The 20,438-nt window shown below is 39.4% G+C and overlaps 1 protein-coding gene across 1 annotated transcript; it reads left to right on the forward strand.

The window, feature by feature from the left end:
• The first annotated feature begins 2,294 nt into the window (after positions 1-2,294).
• On the forward strand, positions 2,295-20,192 carry LOC140138159 (uncharacterized). The gene is made up of 2 exons (XM_072160091.1): positions 2,295-2,406; positions 18,354-20,192. Exons 1-2 carry the CDS (start codon positions 2,390-2,392, stop codon positions 19,759-19,761), a joined length of 1,425 nt encoding a protein of 474 aa, XP_072016192.1. The 5' UTR covers positions 2,295-2,389; the 3' UTR covers positions 19,762-20,192.
• Positions 20,193-20,438: the final 246 nt, after the last annotated feature.

The raw sequence follows: 20,438 nt of genomic DNA on the forward strand, positions 1-20,438 counted from the left end.
TTTAGGTTGCTTCGACCAACAATACCTCGTATACCCTTAAATATGTTCATGGGCTATTTTTGGATACCAAATTTATAGTAATTAGAACGTAATGACCAATTTTACAATCAGGTGCACTTAAATAATGTAAACTACCCATAGAGTTTGTATGTGACAACACCGCGATCACATGGACTACCACCCCTGACTTGGTCAATTAGATTGAATTTATTAAAAGTATACATCTTCCAAAGAAACACTCATTAAACCAAATGATCACAGTGAAAAGTCCCGGGGGGGGGGCACTGCCATTACAAGGTGGACACCATGCTTGTGTACAAAAACGCGTAAAAAGGGTAGTTTTTCACCGACGGGCGATGAACGCGCGTACAGTGCAAAGGGTACGTGCCAGAATTGCCAAAATCGGGAAAAAGGGTATACTTTTACAACAGCTTGGATGCGTGTTAAGGGTATATATTTTACTATTCATGAAAGTAAAGCATTTGAGACATAATCGGGTCGTAATCAATCGTAGCTAATCGTGTTTTGTGCCGGTGACCCGGTTCGGTGACAATCCCGACTTCTGTTTACATTCTATGATTCTATTTTTAACCCAGCGAGGCAGCGACTCCGGGAGAGTTGTCGCAATTGAGCAATAGCGGGACCCTGATAAATTAGTGATAATCCCCATACAGGAGAAGGTACTACGCACACTGTCTCTACATATTTCTGCGCGATATTGACCTGGGAACTTAGGCTAACATACGGTGGTTCTCCACGACATAAACGGGAATTCATCCAGCAAAGGCTTACATGAAAAGGGTATGATTTCAGACTTGATTTGAAAATACTTGTTTAGGGTGGGGAAAACATGACAAAATACTTGTTAAGGGTATTCTGAGATCGAAGGATAATGACTTGTTTAGGGTCCATGAGCATGGTGTCCACATTGTAATGGCAGTGCCCCGGTGAAAAGTGTGACGCCACCACCCTTTTTGGACATTAAGTTCAAAATTCATGGCTATATTTCCCCTCCAATTGAGACTAACTTTACAATGCAGGATTCTATCTCCCCCTTTGCATTTTGCAATATGCCTCCTGTCAAATGTGAAGTGTTTATAAATGTGTGTGTGGTGAGTACGTATGAGATTTAGAGAGAGCCGAGCATATTTTGTGTTCAATTTTACTTTAATAGGGTCAGTGCATGCTTCGTGCGGGCAAAATGATGCAATTTTACCCTTGGCCCAAACCGTGGAGTTTTAGGTCTAAGGAAGATGCACAGGGCATGGGGGGGGGGGGGGCACATTTTGGGGGCCATGGGCCTGGGTCCATAATATTTGACATTATTAGACTCATGTACACATGTAAAGGTACACTGCCTGGGCTGGGTGTACCAACTCAGAACCATGAACTGGTATATTTGCTTTAAATTACTTTTTAAAAACATTTTAGGCCCTGGGGCAGAGGGCCGCAAATGTTAAAACAAAGGGCCAAGTGGGCCTATAATATTTGACCTTTGGAACTCATGTACCCATGAATAGTTATTGAGAAACGACAGGCCCTTTGTATTGACATTTTGGACCCCACGAACTCTTGATCTTGGAAACTGACCAAAAGCTAAATTGTCAGCAACTGCACAGGCTGACTTGCCTCGGGGGGTCACTCCCATTGTGGCCTGTACACCATCCGCGATAATTAAAAGCGTGTAAAAAGGGTAGTTTTTCGTTTTTAAGCGCATAATGCGTTTAAGGTGTCAAAAACATGAAATATTGGAAAAAAGTGTAGCAAAATTGCAATTGCTAATGCGCGGAAATGAAATTTAGGGTATGAAATTTGATGCAAGGAATAAAATCCCTGTTTAGGGTTATCGTGGATGGTGTACAGGCCACAATGTGAGTGACCCCCCGGGTGACTTGCTGACAGCTTAAATCCGCCACTGCCCTGTCTGAATGTAATTCGAGTACCCCCCTCCCTTGGGAGCGCTACGTGAGGCAAGGGGGAATCCCCCAATATTTTTCTTGCCCCCTCCCCCAGTTTTGAGGCAAACCTCCAAAATTACGTAAATTTCAACTTTTTCCGGCAATTTTTCGCAAAATTTGTAGAAATTTCCCCAGAAATTCACCTTGCCGACCCCCCCAAAAAAAAATTCTCGGTGCCGCCACTGCCTACAACGCCCCCCCCTTTCCAGGTATTACCAGGTTTCACGGGTCTCTCTATCTCCACAACCCGTCAATTTGGTGGTGTGCGCCCTTAATTTCATCTTCACAGTCACTGCGAGCCCGTAACCCTGAACCCAATTAAAAATAATATTTCAGTACAAATTATATCGTGTTTTTTATGCACACTCAGAAACAGCCCTTCTAGTTGCACTTCGAAAGGATGGTACTGCCGCCTCACTTGTTATATCACTATGCACTCGGTCAACAGGTAAGCTTTAAATGTCAATGAGCAAGTTCAGTACAAATTTCAACGTAGCACAGACTTAGTCCGAATAATCAGACCCAGAACAAAATATTAATTTCTGACATGATCGTGTACTGGGTCTGAACTGTTTCCATATGAAATCTTGATGGCAAATTGGACAATAGAAGCACATGGTTCTACGTGACAGCTCTTTAATCCCTATTCAGATTACGTGAATCACGCTATTGTGGACCATCCTTCTGATACTTGAGAGTTTGGACAAGCGGAACGGTTTTTTGTCTACCTCTCTGTTTGTAAACAAACCAGGAGGTCGAAATCGTCCTCTTCGCTAGTACAAGGAACTTATACGATGTCCTCATTCACAAACTGATACTATCTGTCCGAATTTTGAGCCATAAGTTTACGTGGTGAACTACCTCTTCGCCGAATACGAAAGTCAGCGTAATAGTACGGCACTGGCACAGACTAACAGTGTCAACACCCTATTATAGTCAAGCAGCAAACTAAATTCCGTGGCCTTTTTTTGAAGACAATGTGCCACCTATCCTAACATGTTGTTTGGGTCCCAAGTAACATATTTATACATGTTTACAAAATCCAGATGCAGCAGATGGCGGCCATCTTTTTTCAAAATGGCGGCCATTTTTTCAATAATTTTCCAATATATTTCAAACTGACCCTTCCCATTGTGAATTTATTGATACAATAGCAATTGTTTTAGGCCCAGGATATTATTTATGACATTTTGATATTCAAAATGGCCGCCAAAAATTCAAAATGGCCGCCAAATTCAACTTATTTCCTCTATACATACAATGAGCATTATAAAATATAAGTTTAAGCAAGTAACATGTTAATTAATATACCAACAGATACACAAACTCCATACTACACTGCAAATACACACCACACCACCCCACACACCCACCCCCACACACCCACCCCCACATTCCAATGCTTACCTATAATTCACTCTCTATGATAACATTTTATTTTAAAATAGTTCCTGAATTTAAAATCTGTAACTTCCACCTTAAATTCTTCATGCCTCCTCATCTGGATATGATAATAATAATTATGTTCCCGCTAAGTTTGATGTACCGGGCCAGCCCATACTCATACCCGAACCCGTAATCCTTAAATATTTACCCCGATCACCCTTAACTTGGTACCTAACTCATAACCCTGTAGGCCTACCCTGCTAAACGTACACCGTACTCTGATATCTATACCCAATAACATGTAAAGTCATCCCAAAAAGAAAGTATCCATTTTGATTTTGGTCCATAAGTCAAAGATGGGGTCTTAAATCAAGACCTACCCAAAGTATGTTACAGATAAACTTATTGCGTACATTTTGATACCTCATTTGTCCAAATCAATGCAGAATTGATGACACAATGACCTTTTGAATGCACCTACCCAGGATATTAAAGTTGCAGTAATTCCTATTGATGTCGCTTTCCTGCCTCTCCTGATTCTTCATTAAGGTACACCATATCAGAGACGGACTAAGACTGTTCGACTTCACTTCATGTGTTTTATTGAATACAGATACTATTTTACTCCTTCCTCAATGTTTTACCCTTCACACTTCACTGTCAATATCTGGTATGTCCTCCTGCTGTCCATCAATGACTGCCAGACATCTGCGGCACATGCTCTCAGTAAAACAAAATGAATATTGAGTAGCAGGACCAAATCAATAGCAATTACTGCAACTTTTATAATTGAGGTGATTGCATTCAAATAGTCATTGTGTCATTAATCTCTCCATCGATTTTGACAAATGAGATATCAAACTGTGCGGCATAAATTTATCAGTAACATACTTTTGGTAGGTCTTGATTTAACACCCCTTCTTTGACTTATGGACCAAAATTAAACTGGATACTTTCTTTTTGGGATGAGTTTATATATCCCGTACTAGTACCCGAATGTCCTACCCTTATACCCTCCTCGGTTTACATAACCCTGTATTCTTGGTACCCCTAACCCATCCCTGGCCAGTAGCACTACCCATCCCTGGGGACCCTAGACCCATCCAAGGGACCCCTTAACACAACACCGGAACCCATAATCCACTGCCCAGTGGCCCATAACCTGATATGTTCTGGCTAAATTTGATGTACTCGGACCAGCCCAAAACACACCCTTGGCACCCTAACCATATCCTTAGTACCCTAAGTCTCTTACTCCAGTACCCTTACATAGTCCTCGGTACCCCTAACGCCATCCCTGGGACTCCCAACGCCAAACCTGGAAACCCGGAACTCCATCCCCAGTACCCCTAACCCTATTCCCGGGACACCTAACACCAACTATGGGATCTTTAACTCCATTCCTAGAACCTCTAGTCTAATCCCATCTTTGGTACCGGTGACCCTACATCCGGTACCCCTTACCTAATGCCCGGTACCCTTAACCCCTTTGCTGGTACCCATTACCGCAACGCGGGGACCCCTAACTCCATCTCCATTACCCCTTACCTTATTCCCTGGGACCTCTAACACAAACTACTTTTAAACTCCTTTCATGGAACCTGGAACTCTCGCAAGACCCATACAGACCTGCCAACTGTCCCTCATTTTGAGGAACTGTCCCTCATTTGGGGTTTTCCAAAGTGAAAAAGAGGGACAGTCCTGCTTTCTGAAAATTTCAGTGATGGCAAATTTAAATGTAAGAACAGCAGAAAATGATGCTATAGCATTCTCTTTAGTCTATTGTGATAAACTTAGACATGCAAAACCTTCGCTGAATTCTGAAAGTATTGCACACCTCAAGTCTTTGAATTTGTCGGTACGGTACCTGGTTTGTGTACATGTACAAAGTTTTGGCCTCAATGTCTCTCATTCTTACTGCGCTAGGCTGGCAGGTCTGCCCATAACCCGTCCCTGCACGGTTGTTTGATGTATATAGAATTGGCTTCATTATTAACTAAATGCAAACTATAGATGGCGCTATTTATCCTAAATCATATTTCTTTATTTGCATGGGTTAGGTGATTAATATTGCCATTAAAACAGCTGGAATAGGTGAAAGAAGCAACAAGGAAATTTTATAAACATATTTTATCAAACATTTAAAGGAATTATTTGTATTACAAGCTTGAAAGAGTAATTTCCAGTAACTAAATAGCGCCACCAATTTTGTCATTGATAGATACATTTTATACCCGAAAAAGCTATAAAAATGCTATAAAAGTGAATAATTTTGTAAAAGAGGGGCAATTAAAGTTGAGAATGACTCAAAAGCATCGGTATACATTAGCATGATATCACATTTAGCTGTTTAAGCCTAAAATTTGGTTGTACATGATGTTTTGCTTGAAAAAGTAATAAATGATCCCATCAAACAACCGTGCCTGGGATCCTAATCCCACCTTTGGTACATACAACCCCACAACCTGTTTACCCTTAACCAATGCCCGGCACCCATAACTCTGTTCTTGGTACCCATTTAATGGGCTACCCCAACCCCGGGACCCCTAATTCTATCACCATTACCCCTTACCCTATTCCCTGGAACCTCTAACACCAACTATGGGACTTTTAATTCCTGGAACCCGTAACTCCGTCCCCGAGACCCATGACCCATCCCTGGGACCCTAATCCCATCTTTGGCTCCTGTAACCGCACATCTGGTTCCCCATATTCAATGCCTTACACCCCTTACCCTGTTCTTGGTACTCATATCCCTAACCCTTGGCCTCCATCCCCATTACCTTTAACTCAATTCATGGAACACCAAACTCCGTCTCTGAGACCCGGCCATGAAACATCACTGGGACCCTAACACCATCTTCGGAACCTGTTAGCCCACATCTGGTTCACCAATGCCCAGTACCCCTTACTCAGTTCCTGGTACCCATTTCTCCAACCCTGGTACCCCTAACTCATTCCCCAGTCACCCATATCCTATCCCTTGGACCTCAAACACGCGTCACGATCATGCGACCTCTAACCCCATTCCTGGACCCATGACCGGTCATATCTGAAACCCCTAGCCCCTTCACCGGGACTCATAACCCGTTACTCTGTCCTCAGTACCCATTATCCAAACCCTGGGACCCTTTACTCCATCCCAGTACCCCTCACCCTATCCAATATTTTTCAAATTGACCCTTCCCATTGTGAATTTAATGGTATTTACAGTAGGCATTGTTTTAGGTGCCCTAACACCGACCATGGGACTCTCCCCATTCCTGGTACCCCTAACCTCATCCCCCGAACCCCTAACCCTGTCCTTGGTACCCCAAACCCCATTGCTGACACCCCTAATGTCACCCCTGGAACCTAGCACCTTCAACTGGATCCATAAACTGTTGTCCCTGGGACCTTCGGTACCCTTTACTAGTACTCTTTTATACCCCATTCCTGGTATCCCTAACTCCATCCCTAGAAAGCATTAAAAATTCCATCCCCCGGGACCCATAAACCATTTCTGGGATCACTCGGTACCTTTTACCCTGTTCTTAATACCCCTCAATACCTCTCAATGTCTGGCCAATGCCATGTCCTGAGGGTCTTCCTGTTTGAAGATGTACAGGAAGGTGCCACGGTTTTGGGGTACCTTTTTCAGCGATTTTGGTATATCGATGGGTGGCTTTTCAGTGGAGACCACCCTTACCAAACATGAATGCCTATTTGGCATTCTGTAGGTATTCGCCAAGCCCTCGAGTGCCAAGGATAGCGGTACTAGGTGGTCACTAGCACTCAGCAGCTAATGAATGCCTATAGAGCTGGTTCACAGGCATTCCGAATGCCTCACAAGAATGCTTCCGAATGCCTATTTACTCATTAAGCCCTCAATAAAGTTCAATACTATTAACTTAGGCATTCCTAAGCATTCATAACTAAGTGGTTCTAGGATTAGGCGGTTTGCTATAGGCACTCAGTGGCATTCGGATAAGTCATAGGCATTCGGTTAAAAAAATTCTTAAGTAATAGGCATTCCACTGAAAAATTTCTAAGTATTAGGCATTCGGTTAAAATTTTTAAAGTAATAGGCATTCCACTGAAAAATTTCTAAGTATTAGGCATTCGGTTAAAAAATTAAAAAAGTAATAGGCATTCCATTCAATAAGGCATTCTGCTAATAGCCTTGACTAGCATTCCTTAGTGGTTGACCCAAGGGTCAAACAGGTGCATGATGGGAATATATTTCTAACTGCCATTTTGAACTGGTACGTGAATGCAGAGATGATGGTTTCTTAATCCTTTCATGTTTCCAGCTTTATTATAGGCCTTATTTTTCACTCTTTACATTTGGGATGTTACATGACAATGCCATATTATGTGGACAACATCATACATGTATGGGATCCATGTATATTTATCTTTGTGTGCAATAATATGCCACAATATGGATGGTGTAAGTATAGGTAAGCTTAAATATGACTAGATGTAACTTTGAATATAGGTTTTTATGTAGGCAGTTTCTTGAAATATGGAATGGTCTAGTGTTAGGAAGGAGGAGCTAGTTAGCATATTGGGGCATTATTATTACATTAATAATAATTGTGTGCATTTATACCACGCACAAATGCACTAAAAAGCACTCATATGGCACAAAATTAGGGGAAATTGTCTTTTTTTTTCACTTTTGACTTCATTTATTATGAAGGGAATAGTTTAGACCTCCACAGTTGTTGATAAGAATTATTTAATTTGTTTCCAGGAGTCAATTTGGATAATTACATCAAAGAATAAAAAAGATAAACTATATGTGCCTGGACACCTCGAATAAGCCGTAAAGTCCCCCTCTGGTCATTTGTACTTTTTTACATATTTGCAAAGAGCATGTTTCAGGGATTAAAATGACACCTCAATGAACTTCATATGACAATCAGAAGCGAAGTTATGGCTTGTTATAGGTTGCCATGAATCAAAACGCGAAACCAAGAAAAACGCGTTCAAAGTTAGGGAAGCAAAATCACCATTCATCAGATGGGCCTCAGAAAATGTAGATTATTTCATATTTCCACTTATTTCTTTAAAATAAAACTTTGTATGTGTTTAGAAGAAAGCTTAAACATTTCAAATCTGCAAAAATCTCAACTTCGCCCAAATACGAGATTTGCATATATTTTCACCTGTAGCTCGAAATGAAGTTTGCCGAGTTTACGGCTCATTCGCCGCGTCCAGCCACATATAACAACCATAGCAGTGGCCAGCTTTCTGGCGTTTGCATATGGTTTGCGTGTTAATTGAGACAATAATAATTGTATCCTTTGATTCTGATATATTCGTTCAAGGGCTAATACAACCGTGTGATTAGAGGGCTAAAGCAACTACCTTTATGTGATGGGAATTCATTGAAGCATAGTTTGCATTTGAATTGCAAGGCCCAAGCCTCAAATTTACTCACTTTTTTCCATAGACAAAAGACGCAGTGATTTATCCATCGGATGTGATTTAGCCACCAGATGTTACATCTTTGCGTTCACTCAACTTATGTCAATACTGAATTCTAAGCTGATCTCCGCTAGTGTCTACACTAAAAATATCATAGACTCGACAAAGACAGACGATGTACTGAACTAAAATGCCTCTGCGTCTGTCACAATGGATAAAAAATGGAGTACATTCTGGGCTTACCATGTGCAATTTTCTGCAGTGCATTATATTATATATATTCCTATTCGTCACTCTCGTATATAGTGGTTCAAGTGCTTCACCTGTAAGTGGTTGGAATACCTATAAGCGGTTGGAATGCCTATAGGCGGTTGGAATGCTTCTGAGGCGATTGGAAATTTCATTGGCGGTTGGAGTGCTTCATAGGCGGTTGGAATGCCACTAAGTGGTTCGAGGGCCTAGCTCATTTACATATTTCGCCTCTGAGGAGGGCTTATGAACCACTTACGAACCACTAGTAGCGGTTGAGGGCTAAATAAGTGGTTCGAGTGCTAACCTGTAGGCGGTTGGAATGCTTCCTAGCGGTTGGAATGCTTCCTAGCGGTTGGAATGCTTCCTAGGCGGTTGGAATGCTTCCCAAGCGGTTCGAATGCTTCCTAGGTGGTTTAAATGCTAGGCGGTTTGAATGCCTCCTTGGTGGTTCGAATGCCTCTTTGGTGGTTCGAGTGCTTAGCTCATTTACATATTTCGCCTCTGAGGAGGGCTTATGAACCACTTATGAACCGCTATAAGCGGTTGAGGGCTAGCAAACAGGCGGTTGAGTGCTAACAACCGCCTATTAACTCAATGTTATAGTATTGGAAGCATTCACCATTTAGGCATTCATTACCGGTTCTTTACCATTCAATGGAATGCCTAGTGAGTGGCTAGGGAATGCTAGTTTTTTAGGTAAGGGCAGTGCAACAAACTGGGCACATTTGGGCAAAATTGTTCTTAAATGGTTCAATTTTTTTTTAAGAACCACGTACCCCCTGCTGCCATGTGCTTATGGATGTAGTAATACAGCCTGTAGCCCAAACTAGCACCACCAACTGTTCTTGTATAAAGGATACCCGTATGAGCCAAGAAAACGTTTTTGATACATTTTCTGTGGCACTTTAAAATAATATACGGGGGGGGGAGGGGTAAGGGTGTGGGGTGTTGTGTGCATTAAGTATGGGATTTGTGTGTGTTATTATTTTAATATTGATGTCACGTGTCCAATCTCATATGTTACCAGATTGATGTAGGCTTATTGTATGTTTGAAGGAAATAAATTGATTTCGGTGGCCATTTTGAATTTTTGGCGGCCATTTTGAATTTGTAAATCATTAATATTGGTGCTACTGCATGCCAACATGACAAAACCACTGTAACAAGCCTAAAACAATCACTACTGTGCCAATAAAATCACATTGGGACGGGGGGTAAGGGTGTGGGGTGTTGTGTGCATTAAGTATGGGATTTGTGTGTGTTATTATTTTAATATTGATGTCACGTGTCCAATCTCATATGTTACCAGATTGATGTAGGCTTATTGTATGTTTGAAGGAAATAAATTGATTTCGGTGGCCATTTTGAATTTTTGGCGGCCATTTTGAATTTGTAAATCATTAATATTGGTGCTACTGCATGCCAACATGACAAAACCACTGTAACAAGCCTAAAACAATCACTACTGTGCCAATAAAATCACATTGGGAAGGGGCGGTTTGACAAATATTGGAAATATTTTGCCAAAATGGGCGCCATTTTGAAAAACAAGATGGCCGCCTTCTGCTGCATCTGGATTTTTGTAAACATGTATAAATATGTTACTTGGGACCCAAACAACATGCTAGGATAGGTGGCACATTGTCTTCATGAAAAGGCCACGGGCCTGGGTAGTTTGCTGCCCGACTATTACTAGTATTATAAATATTTTTGGGCGAGAAATGCGGAGCATTTCTCGCCATTTGCGCTGGGTTTTGACATACATATTGGTCACAGCGTTGCAGAAAATAATCGTGCTGTCTATATACTCGGGAAATTACAGAGGCGATAGTGTTCATGAAAATATGTAATTATTACTTCATTTTGATATCTAATCAGTGCTATAATGTCATTTTAGGCAGCAATGTGTTTGTATTAAAAGAAATAATAAAACCTGTTGTTGTAGAACTAGAATTACCGTAGAATTACTTGTATGCAAATCCGAAAGTTGCAACAGATTATTTTCATTTCTTTGTTTGTCAAGCATGATTGCTAGTTTTTACGTAACGTTGGGCGTACCACTAGGGCGTAAACAGATTAATTTACCGTGCCAACTGATAGTCGGTCAACGAATTAACTATTCACACACCGAATTTATTTGTCAACCTCACAGTCAATTAATTTATGTCAACATGCGGTCCTTTTTCGCCAGCTAAGAGCTAGCTGTCTAATTCGGAGATCGTCTTTGTTTGCTAAAGAGATTTAAGGGAACAAACCAAAAGATCGATGACGTCCTATAAACGAAACTAGTTTCGTTTAGGGGAGGGGTAAAATACTCGATTACGTTTGTACAAAACATCGGTCTGAAAAATGTGTCATTATTATTATTATTATGTCAAAACTTTCAACATTTCATTATTAAGTTTCTGGTAGGGAGGAGGGGTCGGCTGAGAAACTAAACTAGTTACGTTTATAGGACGTCATCGATCTTTTGGTTTGTTCCCATACTGGGTACTAGCATTGGTTTGAATTACTTTGCGGAACTTTTTACGGTGAAAATATATGCAAGACCTGATATTCGATTTGTAAGAAAACGAGAGTATGTTTGGCCGTTTCAACGAATGAAAACGAGTGAGAATTTCAAAAGTTATGGTTTGAAGGAAATATGACATTAAAAGTTATATGCCAGGCCTATAATTATTTCCACAGCATATCAACGAATAAAATCTATGGTTATAATCAGGCGTTCTTACATTTGCAGACCTCCTGGAGACCAGCACAGCATGAGATGCGAGTGTATTGATACATGATTAAAACATAGACCCTATTTCCAGGGTCTATGATTAAAACCTTTATGGACGTAAAAATCAAAGTAACAATATCCTATATCCTGTATCGTTTTATGGATAAAAATGACTCAAAATGTCATTAATGAAATAATTGATTTCTTAAACATCAGTTTTGTTTTTTCAACGGGAAAAATCTGATTCCATTTCTGGGCCTCAGGGCCTATCTACGATATGGCCATAATTTATACATGTATGCCTATTGAACAATATACCCCCATTTCACTAAGCCAAAAAAGAAACTTATAATTTTTCACAAGGTCGTATCTTAAACTCCTGTCCACCAAAATTAACCAAAATTACACACAGGATTGCCTCAATACTCTACTCTAAACCCATGTCAGTAACTAAGCAGTTGTCCAACTGACATAATAGCAAAATGTACTGATATGGAACAGCTTCCTGGACCACATTCACAGCCCTATTGGTACCAAGCAAACGAAATCTGTGAGAACGGCATCTTGACTCACGGGTCACAAACTTACCAACAGATACAAACAGATCACAAACTTACCAGGATCATCATGTCACATGTCCAAACAAATAATGAAGTCCTTTAGTAACGGGTATGTCCACCATGCGCTTTTCATGCTTCCAACCAAGTTTCTGATGATATCCTGGGGAAGATTGCCCCATGCTTCCTGTCACTAAAGGACTTCATTATTTGTTTGGACATGTGACATGATGATCCTGGTAAGTTTGTTTTGACTCTCTTTAATGTTTTTAAGGGGGTACTACACCCATTGATTTTTTTTTGCATTTTTTGCATTTTGTGAAGAAATTACAAAAAAATTGGACAAAAGTGGTATGCAAAATGAAGGGGCAAATCTTCTCGTTTTATTGGTGGTATCGGTATCAATGTAGCTTACATGCTTTTACAGATAGAAGCCAAAAGGAGGTACATCACTGATGATTTAAATTCACTTCATTTTGGAAAGCTTACTATCAACGGATTTCGTTAAAATTTTGGATATGTGTTGCTAACACATTAGGGAAATAAAGTTGATATGTAAAATGGGAATAAGTGGTTCCTGATTTCTTTTATGACTTCATGAACTTAGTGCTCCACAACTATCAAAAAAGGAACTGGTTAAAATGCTTCTATTTTCAATGTTGAGCTATATTTTGCATTTTTAACTTGCGACATTATTGCACTGAAACTTAATTAAGCCACAGGTAACAGGTTACAACAACCATACTACAGCAATGATGAAAAAAATTGTATTTCTTGTCACCTATACAACCATATTGGGTAGTTTTCCGTAAGCTTAAGTTTTGTGATTTTGGTAACTATTTTATATTTATTTGTGAAATCCGTCTCAACTAGGCATTCTAAATTGTACTCACCATTTACATCCCAAGGTATATTAATATATCCACCATGCACTTCTCGATATATATCCAGTTAAAGACAGAATATCAAAATTATGCCTCATATGATATCACAGACTCTCACATGTGTATTCAAAATTGATGCTTAAATTTGACCTGAACCAATTGACCTATAACCTGACATACGGTGACCTAATAGCCTTTTCTTCTCCTAACAACTAATGACTATGCATCCATTGTATAAGTGTTTATTTAATTTATTCAGTGTTATATCATGGTAGGTATTTTGCATGCACCACTATAGATTTTCTATAGAGAGTATAACAAAGGATTTAATGTATTCTATTCATGTACCCTACTTGAACATTTTCAAAAGAATAAATTATGGTTTGTTATGAAACACAGATCTGAGTTACTAGGTTACAGTAAACAAAAAATATATAGGGCTAAAATGACTTACTAAAATTGTTGAAATTCACTTTATATGTAGATATATTTTATAAGTTCAGGACATGAGGTGATAAACATATATATGTACTTAATAAATTTGCAAGAAAAAAAAGAAGAGGGGTACTGATGAAAATCGGGGTATTATATCGCCTTAACTTAATGTTGTTAAAATTGTTGGCTGTAACCTGTCATTCAAAATGCCATTCTGTGAACGTGGTTCAGGAAGTTGTTCCATATCAGTGCATTTTGCGGTTGTGTCAGTTGACCAACTGATTGCTTACTGACATGTGTTTAGAGTAGAGTATTGAGGCAATCCACTGTGTAATTTTAGTTCATTTTGATGGACAGGATTTTAAGATATGACCTTGTGAAAAATTATAAGTTTCTTTTTTGGATTAGTGTATTATAAATAGGTAGGTAAACAAATGAATTATTGTATTATTCTATCAATTATAAATAAAATGACTAAAGTGAATCCACCTTTTTCATTTGATCATGTTGATTATTAAATAATTATTATGGCATTCAACAAAATGATTGAAGAGAAAACACACAATGCAGACCATAGAATTCATTATACGTGGCCGGCCTTATCACTTGGTACACCGTAGCTCACCAATCTGAAAGCCTGTTTTAATCACAATGGTCAGAATTAAATAGTCAAAATGATTAGACAAATAGGCTACACTGTCCATACACTGTACAGTATCATTGCAAAATCATTATGATCGATGCGAATTATAGAAACAGTTCAAACAATAAAATTACTACATCTTTATCTTGACACTTCCTCATTTGCTCGCCCTGTTCCTTTTTAAAGGAATTTTTATTTTCATACAGCTCCATACTTTGTTGGTGAGCGACGGGCGATTGCTATTTTGTATTCGGAATGCATTCGGCAACAACATCTAAGGGGCTGTGCAATAATTATGACCCCCGGGGGGGTAAAATTGGGGGGGCAAGAAATTTTTGGCGAGACGAAAGGGGGGGGGCAAGCAATTTTTGGCAAACCGAGAGGGGGGGGCAAGCGATTTTTGGCACGCATTCACGGGGCGCCTTTTAATAAAATGCTTTAAAAGGCTTAGGAAAACGGTACGGAAACGCTTAAATATGCAAATTTTCCTGCTCGCTGCGCTCGCAACATACATCTACATGTAGACCATTGAAAGTTGGGAAGATGGGATCCCAAACATTTGGCATGTTCAAGGGGGGGGGGCAAAGAATTTTTGGCGGGCCGAGAGGGGGGGCAAGCGATTTTTGGCAGGCCAAGAGGGGGGGCAAGCGATTTTGGCGAGCCGTTCGAAATTTTACCCCGGGGCTGATAATTATTGCACAGCCCCTAAGCATATGACCTTATTATATGGTTGTGGTTAAAGCAATAATGAGTGATTTGCATAAAAAATAGATCCTTATTTAAATGTTTGTTCACATTATCCCCTTTTAATTTTGAGCCAAACAAATGAGGTATAACAAAGAAAATTGTGATTCATTCCAATGCCTACAATGTGTCATGTGTGTACTACGCTCGTCGATCGTATTACATGTAACTGCACGGAGCATCGCGCTCAACGTGTGTATACATACAAGCTGACATCCACGGTACATGTTAGCAAGTACTCGATCGTTGAACTCTGAGTAAAACTGGGTTGACCCGGTTTTAAAGCAATATTATAACATTTTCAAACAAAATAGATTAGCATTTCTTTGCCATAAAATGTTAGCTTTTACTGTCAGATATATCCCTTTTATTTTTGAGCCGAACAACTACGGCAAAGCAAAGAAAATTGGAATTTACTACCAGCGCACATGTCGCCAATACGTACCACTCCTTCGGTCATGTTGTGGTACGACCCTTTGTTGTGTATATCACCGTCCCGCACGCCGTGACGTACTGTGTGTTATGAACATCGTGTATGCGTTCGACTAATAATTCCATCGTAATAATAAAGCGCTGAATCAGCCATTTATTCAAAATCACGGATTTTGACAAAACTACAACACTTAGAATCTTGATTTTTGCAGGGTATATTGGTTTAATAAAGTACAATTTAATCGTGTAAAAAAGGAATTTTAAAAATTCAGTGAGGGCGTCTTTCTCAGCAAATGTTATAATATGGCTTTAATACAAAAAGTGAAATTTTACTGTAAAATAAAGCACTTCAGGCTTAGTCATTTACGTGGTATTTTAATATACCACTGGGCCACCCATAGTGGGTAGGAGAACATGAAAACTAATATGAGATACTGTATTAGGATCACATATTAAGTATCATGTGAGAGTATACTCTTGTACTCCAGAAGACAGGATCACATATTAAATGTGCGACACTATGGAATATAAAAAGCAGGATATGGGTATGTTAAAAATTGAAATGAGGTATGGGGCTGGCTGGGGGTGGCTACGGGCGTTATCTCAAGGACAATATTGTTCAAGGTTGCGCAAGAGGCTTACAAAGAGACAATATTGTTCAAGGTTATACGCCATGAGGCTTACAAAGAAACAATAGCAATCAAGCTTAAACTTTAAATTAGCACCCGATAGAGGGCAGGGCCTGAAGAATGAGGGAAATTATGGGGTAAATATTTAACGGAATAAACTGCATAATCATATTATTTAGATTTATTCCGTTAAAAATCTTATTTTAACTTATCAAATTACTAGTTTTTATATTCTATGGTGTCAAATATTTAATATGTGATCCTGTCTTCTGGAGTACAAGAGTATACTCTCACATGATACTTAATATGTGATCCTAATACAGTATCTCATATTAGTTTTCATGTTCTCCTACCTACTATGGGTGACTGGGCATTATAATTATGCAAAAAGTAGAAATCCGAGTAAAATTGAGGGCGTCACTGTGAAGCAAATCACACATTATGTCTTTAATAAATAGGTTGTGGTTGTTAGCATTCATAATGCATACTACCAGTCTCTCCCAGCACTTACAGCAGTGACACACTTTTGTTACTGTTACAAGTAACACACACCAGTCCATATCTTGGCCAGGAATAATAGACAAAGGGATAGGCATCCTAGTCTGCTGCCCTCTTTTGAAATATGTATCCTAGGTCTCACAATAGGCGGATTAGCGGCCATTTTGTCTTCGACATGATTTTATTCACGTGTCCTTATATTTTAGTACACAAATATATAAGTTAACAGGTTTACTATTTTAAAATTATATTTTGAGTATACAATATATTCTGTAGTAAATAGATCAAATGACGATGATTGTTCAGGTATTATATGCTTGATAGAATTAAACTGTTTGACCAGCTAGTATTCTCCTCCGCCGTCAGTGTGATTCCAGTCACTCCACGTACCGTGTTGCGAAGGTGGAGGAGTCTAAAGCTGTATTGACGAACACGCATGCGTTAAAAATGATGTAGCCTAGGTCGAACAATAGCGTGACGTAGTTTCCGGCATTGTTCCTATGCACTTTCACCCTCCTGTCTTGGCGGCGCCCTTCAAATGAGGTCAATTTGAGGTCACATTTTACAATGTTACTGCATGCAGTAACATCTAAAACCATTAAAAACATGGCTGCCAAGAGTGTTACCCTACCAAGTAACACTTGTAAAATATTGGCCATAACTTCCTCTTTTCAATTGGCCGTCGCACCTACAGAAATGAGAGTCGCAAAGAAATTAACTATGTAAACATGATCTCAAAGTACCAAGGTAACAGATTATCCAGATACAATTACAATCATTTGATTTCTAAATGATGTAATAGACCCCCAAAGTAGACGTTCGCCTTTCGTATCTCTTTCCTTGTTGGAAAGGTATAACGTTGCGGAGATAGGAACATGTACGAAGATCCGGGACCTACTCTGCCATGTTTGGCTGAGTAACGGTACATGAACACGGTCTTTTGTGCCTATGTAAATTAGTCATTGTGTAAAGCTGTGTTTATACCCATGGGTTACTCATCATCAGACTGAATCATTGTCGACAATATAGGCCTACGTGTCGCTTTCGAAAAACAGCGAATCATGCGCATGCTCAGCAGGCAAATACGACGGCGATTTAGTGCACTGATCATGCGTGCGATTCAGGTTTCTGCAAAAGCGATTGAGTATAAATTCATCTTTAGAAATGACCGGCGATTGTGTGTTCTCAAGGGGGTTTTATCATGTTAATTAGTGACCTGACACACATTTGTATTGGTTCGATCAAGCATTGAAATGCTGTCACGTTTTGTATTGGATCGTTCAAGCATCTCCAACAAATTTTTCAATGTAAGTGCCTCTGGCCCTAGTAGAAGTAAAAAACGGATACTATGGCCAGAGTTCTAGGGCTACCCCAAAGAGGAGCATTATCACACCCAATATGACTGTTTCCATCTGACCTTGGTCAGCTATGTTTACTTGGGGAAATACTATTCTCTTCATCCAGACACACAACAGTCACTTACTGACATGATGCATATTGTATGAATAGGTGTGAATTGCAGAGACTGTTCATATGTCACTGCTGCAGGTAACATCACCTAAACATGTCACTTGCACCAGTAACACACCCATGTGTTACTGCTGTGAGTGCCGGGAGAGACTGACTACCGCAAGGCTGCTGTATTTATTCTGAAATAATGCAACAGGAATGCATTCAAGTTTGGTGAGGGTCGACCTTAACCTTCATGTATAGAGTCACCATTTTGTAACTCCAAATCTGTAAGTAGCTTCATATCCATGCAATATAACAATTCTTTTACTAAATGGTATCTTTTCAGAGCTATGAAGACTAGAATCCAGTTTCAGCATTTACGGGGCAGGGACTATCAAGTACAACTTGTGTCAAATTATGCAAACAGTTTTCAACCATACAGATGTATCTACTGCAGACGGTTTTACAGTAATTTGGCATACTATGTGAAACATGTGATAAGACATAGAGCAAAATCAAACCGGTACTGGTACAGAGCACCGACTATACATAAAAGGATTTGTACAGTGAAACCATACCAATGTAAATATTGCAACAAGAGTTTCTCATACTCAAGTGCACAGAATACACATAAAAGGATACCCACCAAAGTGACACCATACCAATGCAAATATTGTGAAAATTTCTCACGGACAGGTCACAAGACCCAACATGAGAGGATTCACATCAAAGAGAAACCTTATCAATGTAAATATTGTGAAAAGAGTTTCTCACATGCAGGAGTCAAAAATAGACATGAAAAGATTCACACCAAAGAGAAACCTTATCAATGTAAATTTTGTAAAAAGAGTTTCGCACATGCAAGTAGCAAAACTGTACATGAAAGGATTCATACCAAAGAGAAACCATATCAATGTAAATACTGTCAAAGGGGTTTCTCACAGCCAGGAGACAAGACCAAACATGAAAGGATTCACACTAAAGAGAAACCATACCAATGTAAATATTGTGAAAAGAGTTTCTCGCGGACAGGAGACAAGACTAAACATGAAAGGATTCACACTAAAGAGAAACCTTATAAATGTAAATATTGTGAAAAGAGTTTCTCAAATTCAAGTGACAAGACTGTTCATGAGCGGATTCACACCAAAAAGAAACCATACCAATGCAAATTTTGTGAAATGTGTTTCTCACATGCGGGTAGCAAGACTAAACATGAAAGGATTCACAACAAAGAGAAACCTTACCAATGTATATATTGTGAAAAGAGTTTCTCACAGGCAGGATACAAGACTCAACATGAAAGGATTCATACCAAAAAGAAACCATATCAATGTAACTACTGTGAAAAGAGTTTCTCACAGGCAGGAGACAAGACTAATCATGAACGGATTCACACTAAAGAGAAACCATATCAATGTACATATTGTGAAAAGAGTTTCTCAACTTCATGTCACAAGACTGAACATGAAAGAATTCATACCAAAGAGAAGCCATACCAATGTGAATTTTGTAAAAAGAGTTTCGCACAGGCAGGATCCAAGACTAGACATAAAAGGATTCACACCAAAGAGAAACCATACCAATGTAAATTTTGTGAAAAGAGTTTCTCACTTTCAGGTAACAAGGCTGTACATGAAAGGATTCACACCAAAGAGAAGCCATACCAATGTGAATTTTGTGAAAAGAGTTTCGCACAGGCAGGATGCAAGACTAGACATGAAAGGATTCACACCAAAGAGAAACCATACTAAGGTTTTAAAGAGAACCCTTTATTACCAATTGTATATATGGTACATAAAGACTTTTTGAAAAGCAGGTATTCCAAAACTACTTCATTCACACCTTGTACACTGCTCCTTTGAAAATAAAAATTTCGGGATGAAAATGTAACCCTCCAAAAGATGCCTCCTGCCTGATTACGATATATACCTGTCAGTGTGTGTTTGGTGGGTGATCTTTGAAGTGATTCTTTTTTTCACTTCATTATTTTTGCATGTCCCTACATCCAATTGGAACTAAAAGCAGTGTTAAGTTATAGGGTATCAGACTTCAGTGTGAGAGATCCCAACCCAAGTTTGAGCCCCGGTGGTTGGAAAATACTCTCTTGAAAATAATTGAACTTGAAATTCCTTTGGACATAAAAGGCAAGGAACTAGTTTATAGTATAGGTATTATTAATTATGATAGTATTATTCACCTAATTCATAAGGGGCTGTGCAATAATTATGAGCCCTGGGGGAGGGTAAAATTGGGGGGGGGGGGGTCAAAAAATTGTCGCCGAGACGAAAGGGGGGGCAAGCAATTTTGGCAAGCCGAGAGGGGGGGCAAGCGATTTTTGTACGCATTCACGGGGCACCTTTTTAATAAAATGCTTTAAAAAGGCTTAGGAAAACGGTGCGGAAACGCTTAAATATGCAAATTTTCCTGC

Source organism: Amphiura filiformis, chromosome 17 (assembly GCF_039555335.1).
Source record: "Amphiura filiformis chromosome 17, Afil_fr2py, whole genome shotgun sequence".
Lineage (NCBI taxonomy): Eukaryota > Metazoa > Echinodermata > Ophiuroidea > Amphilepidida > Amphiuridae > Amphiura > Amphiura filiformis.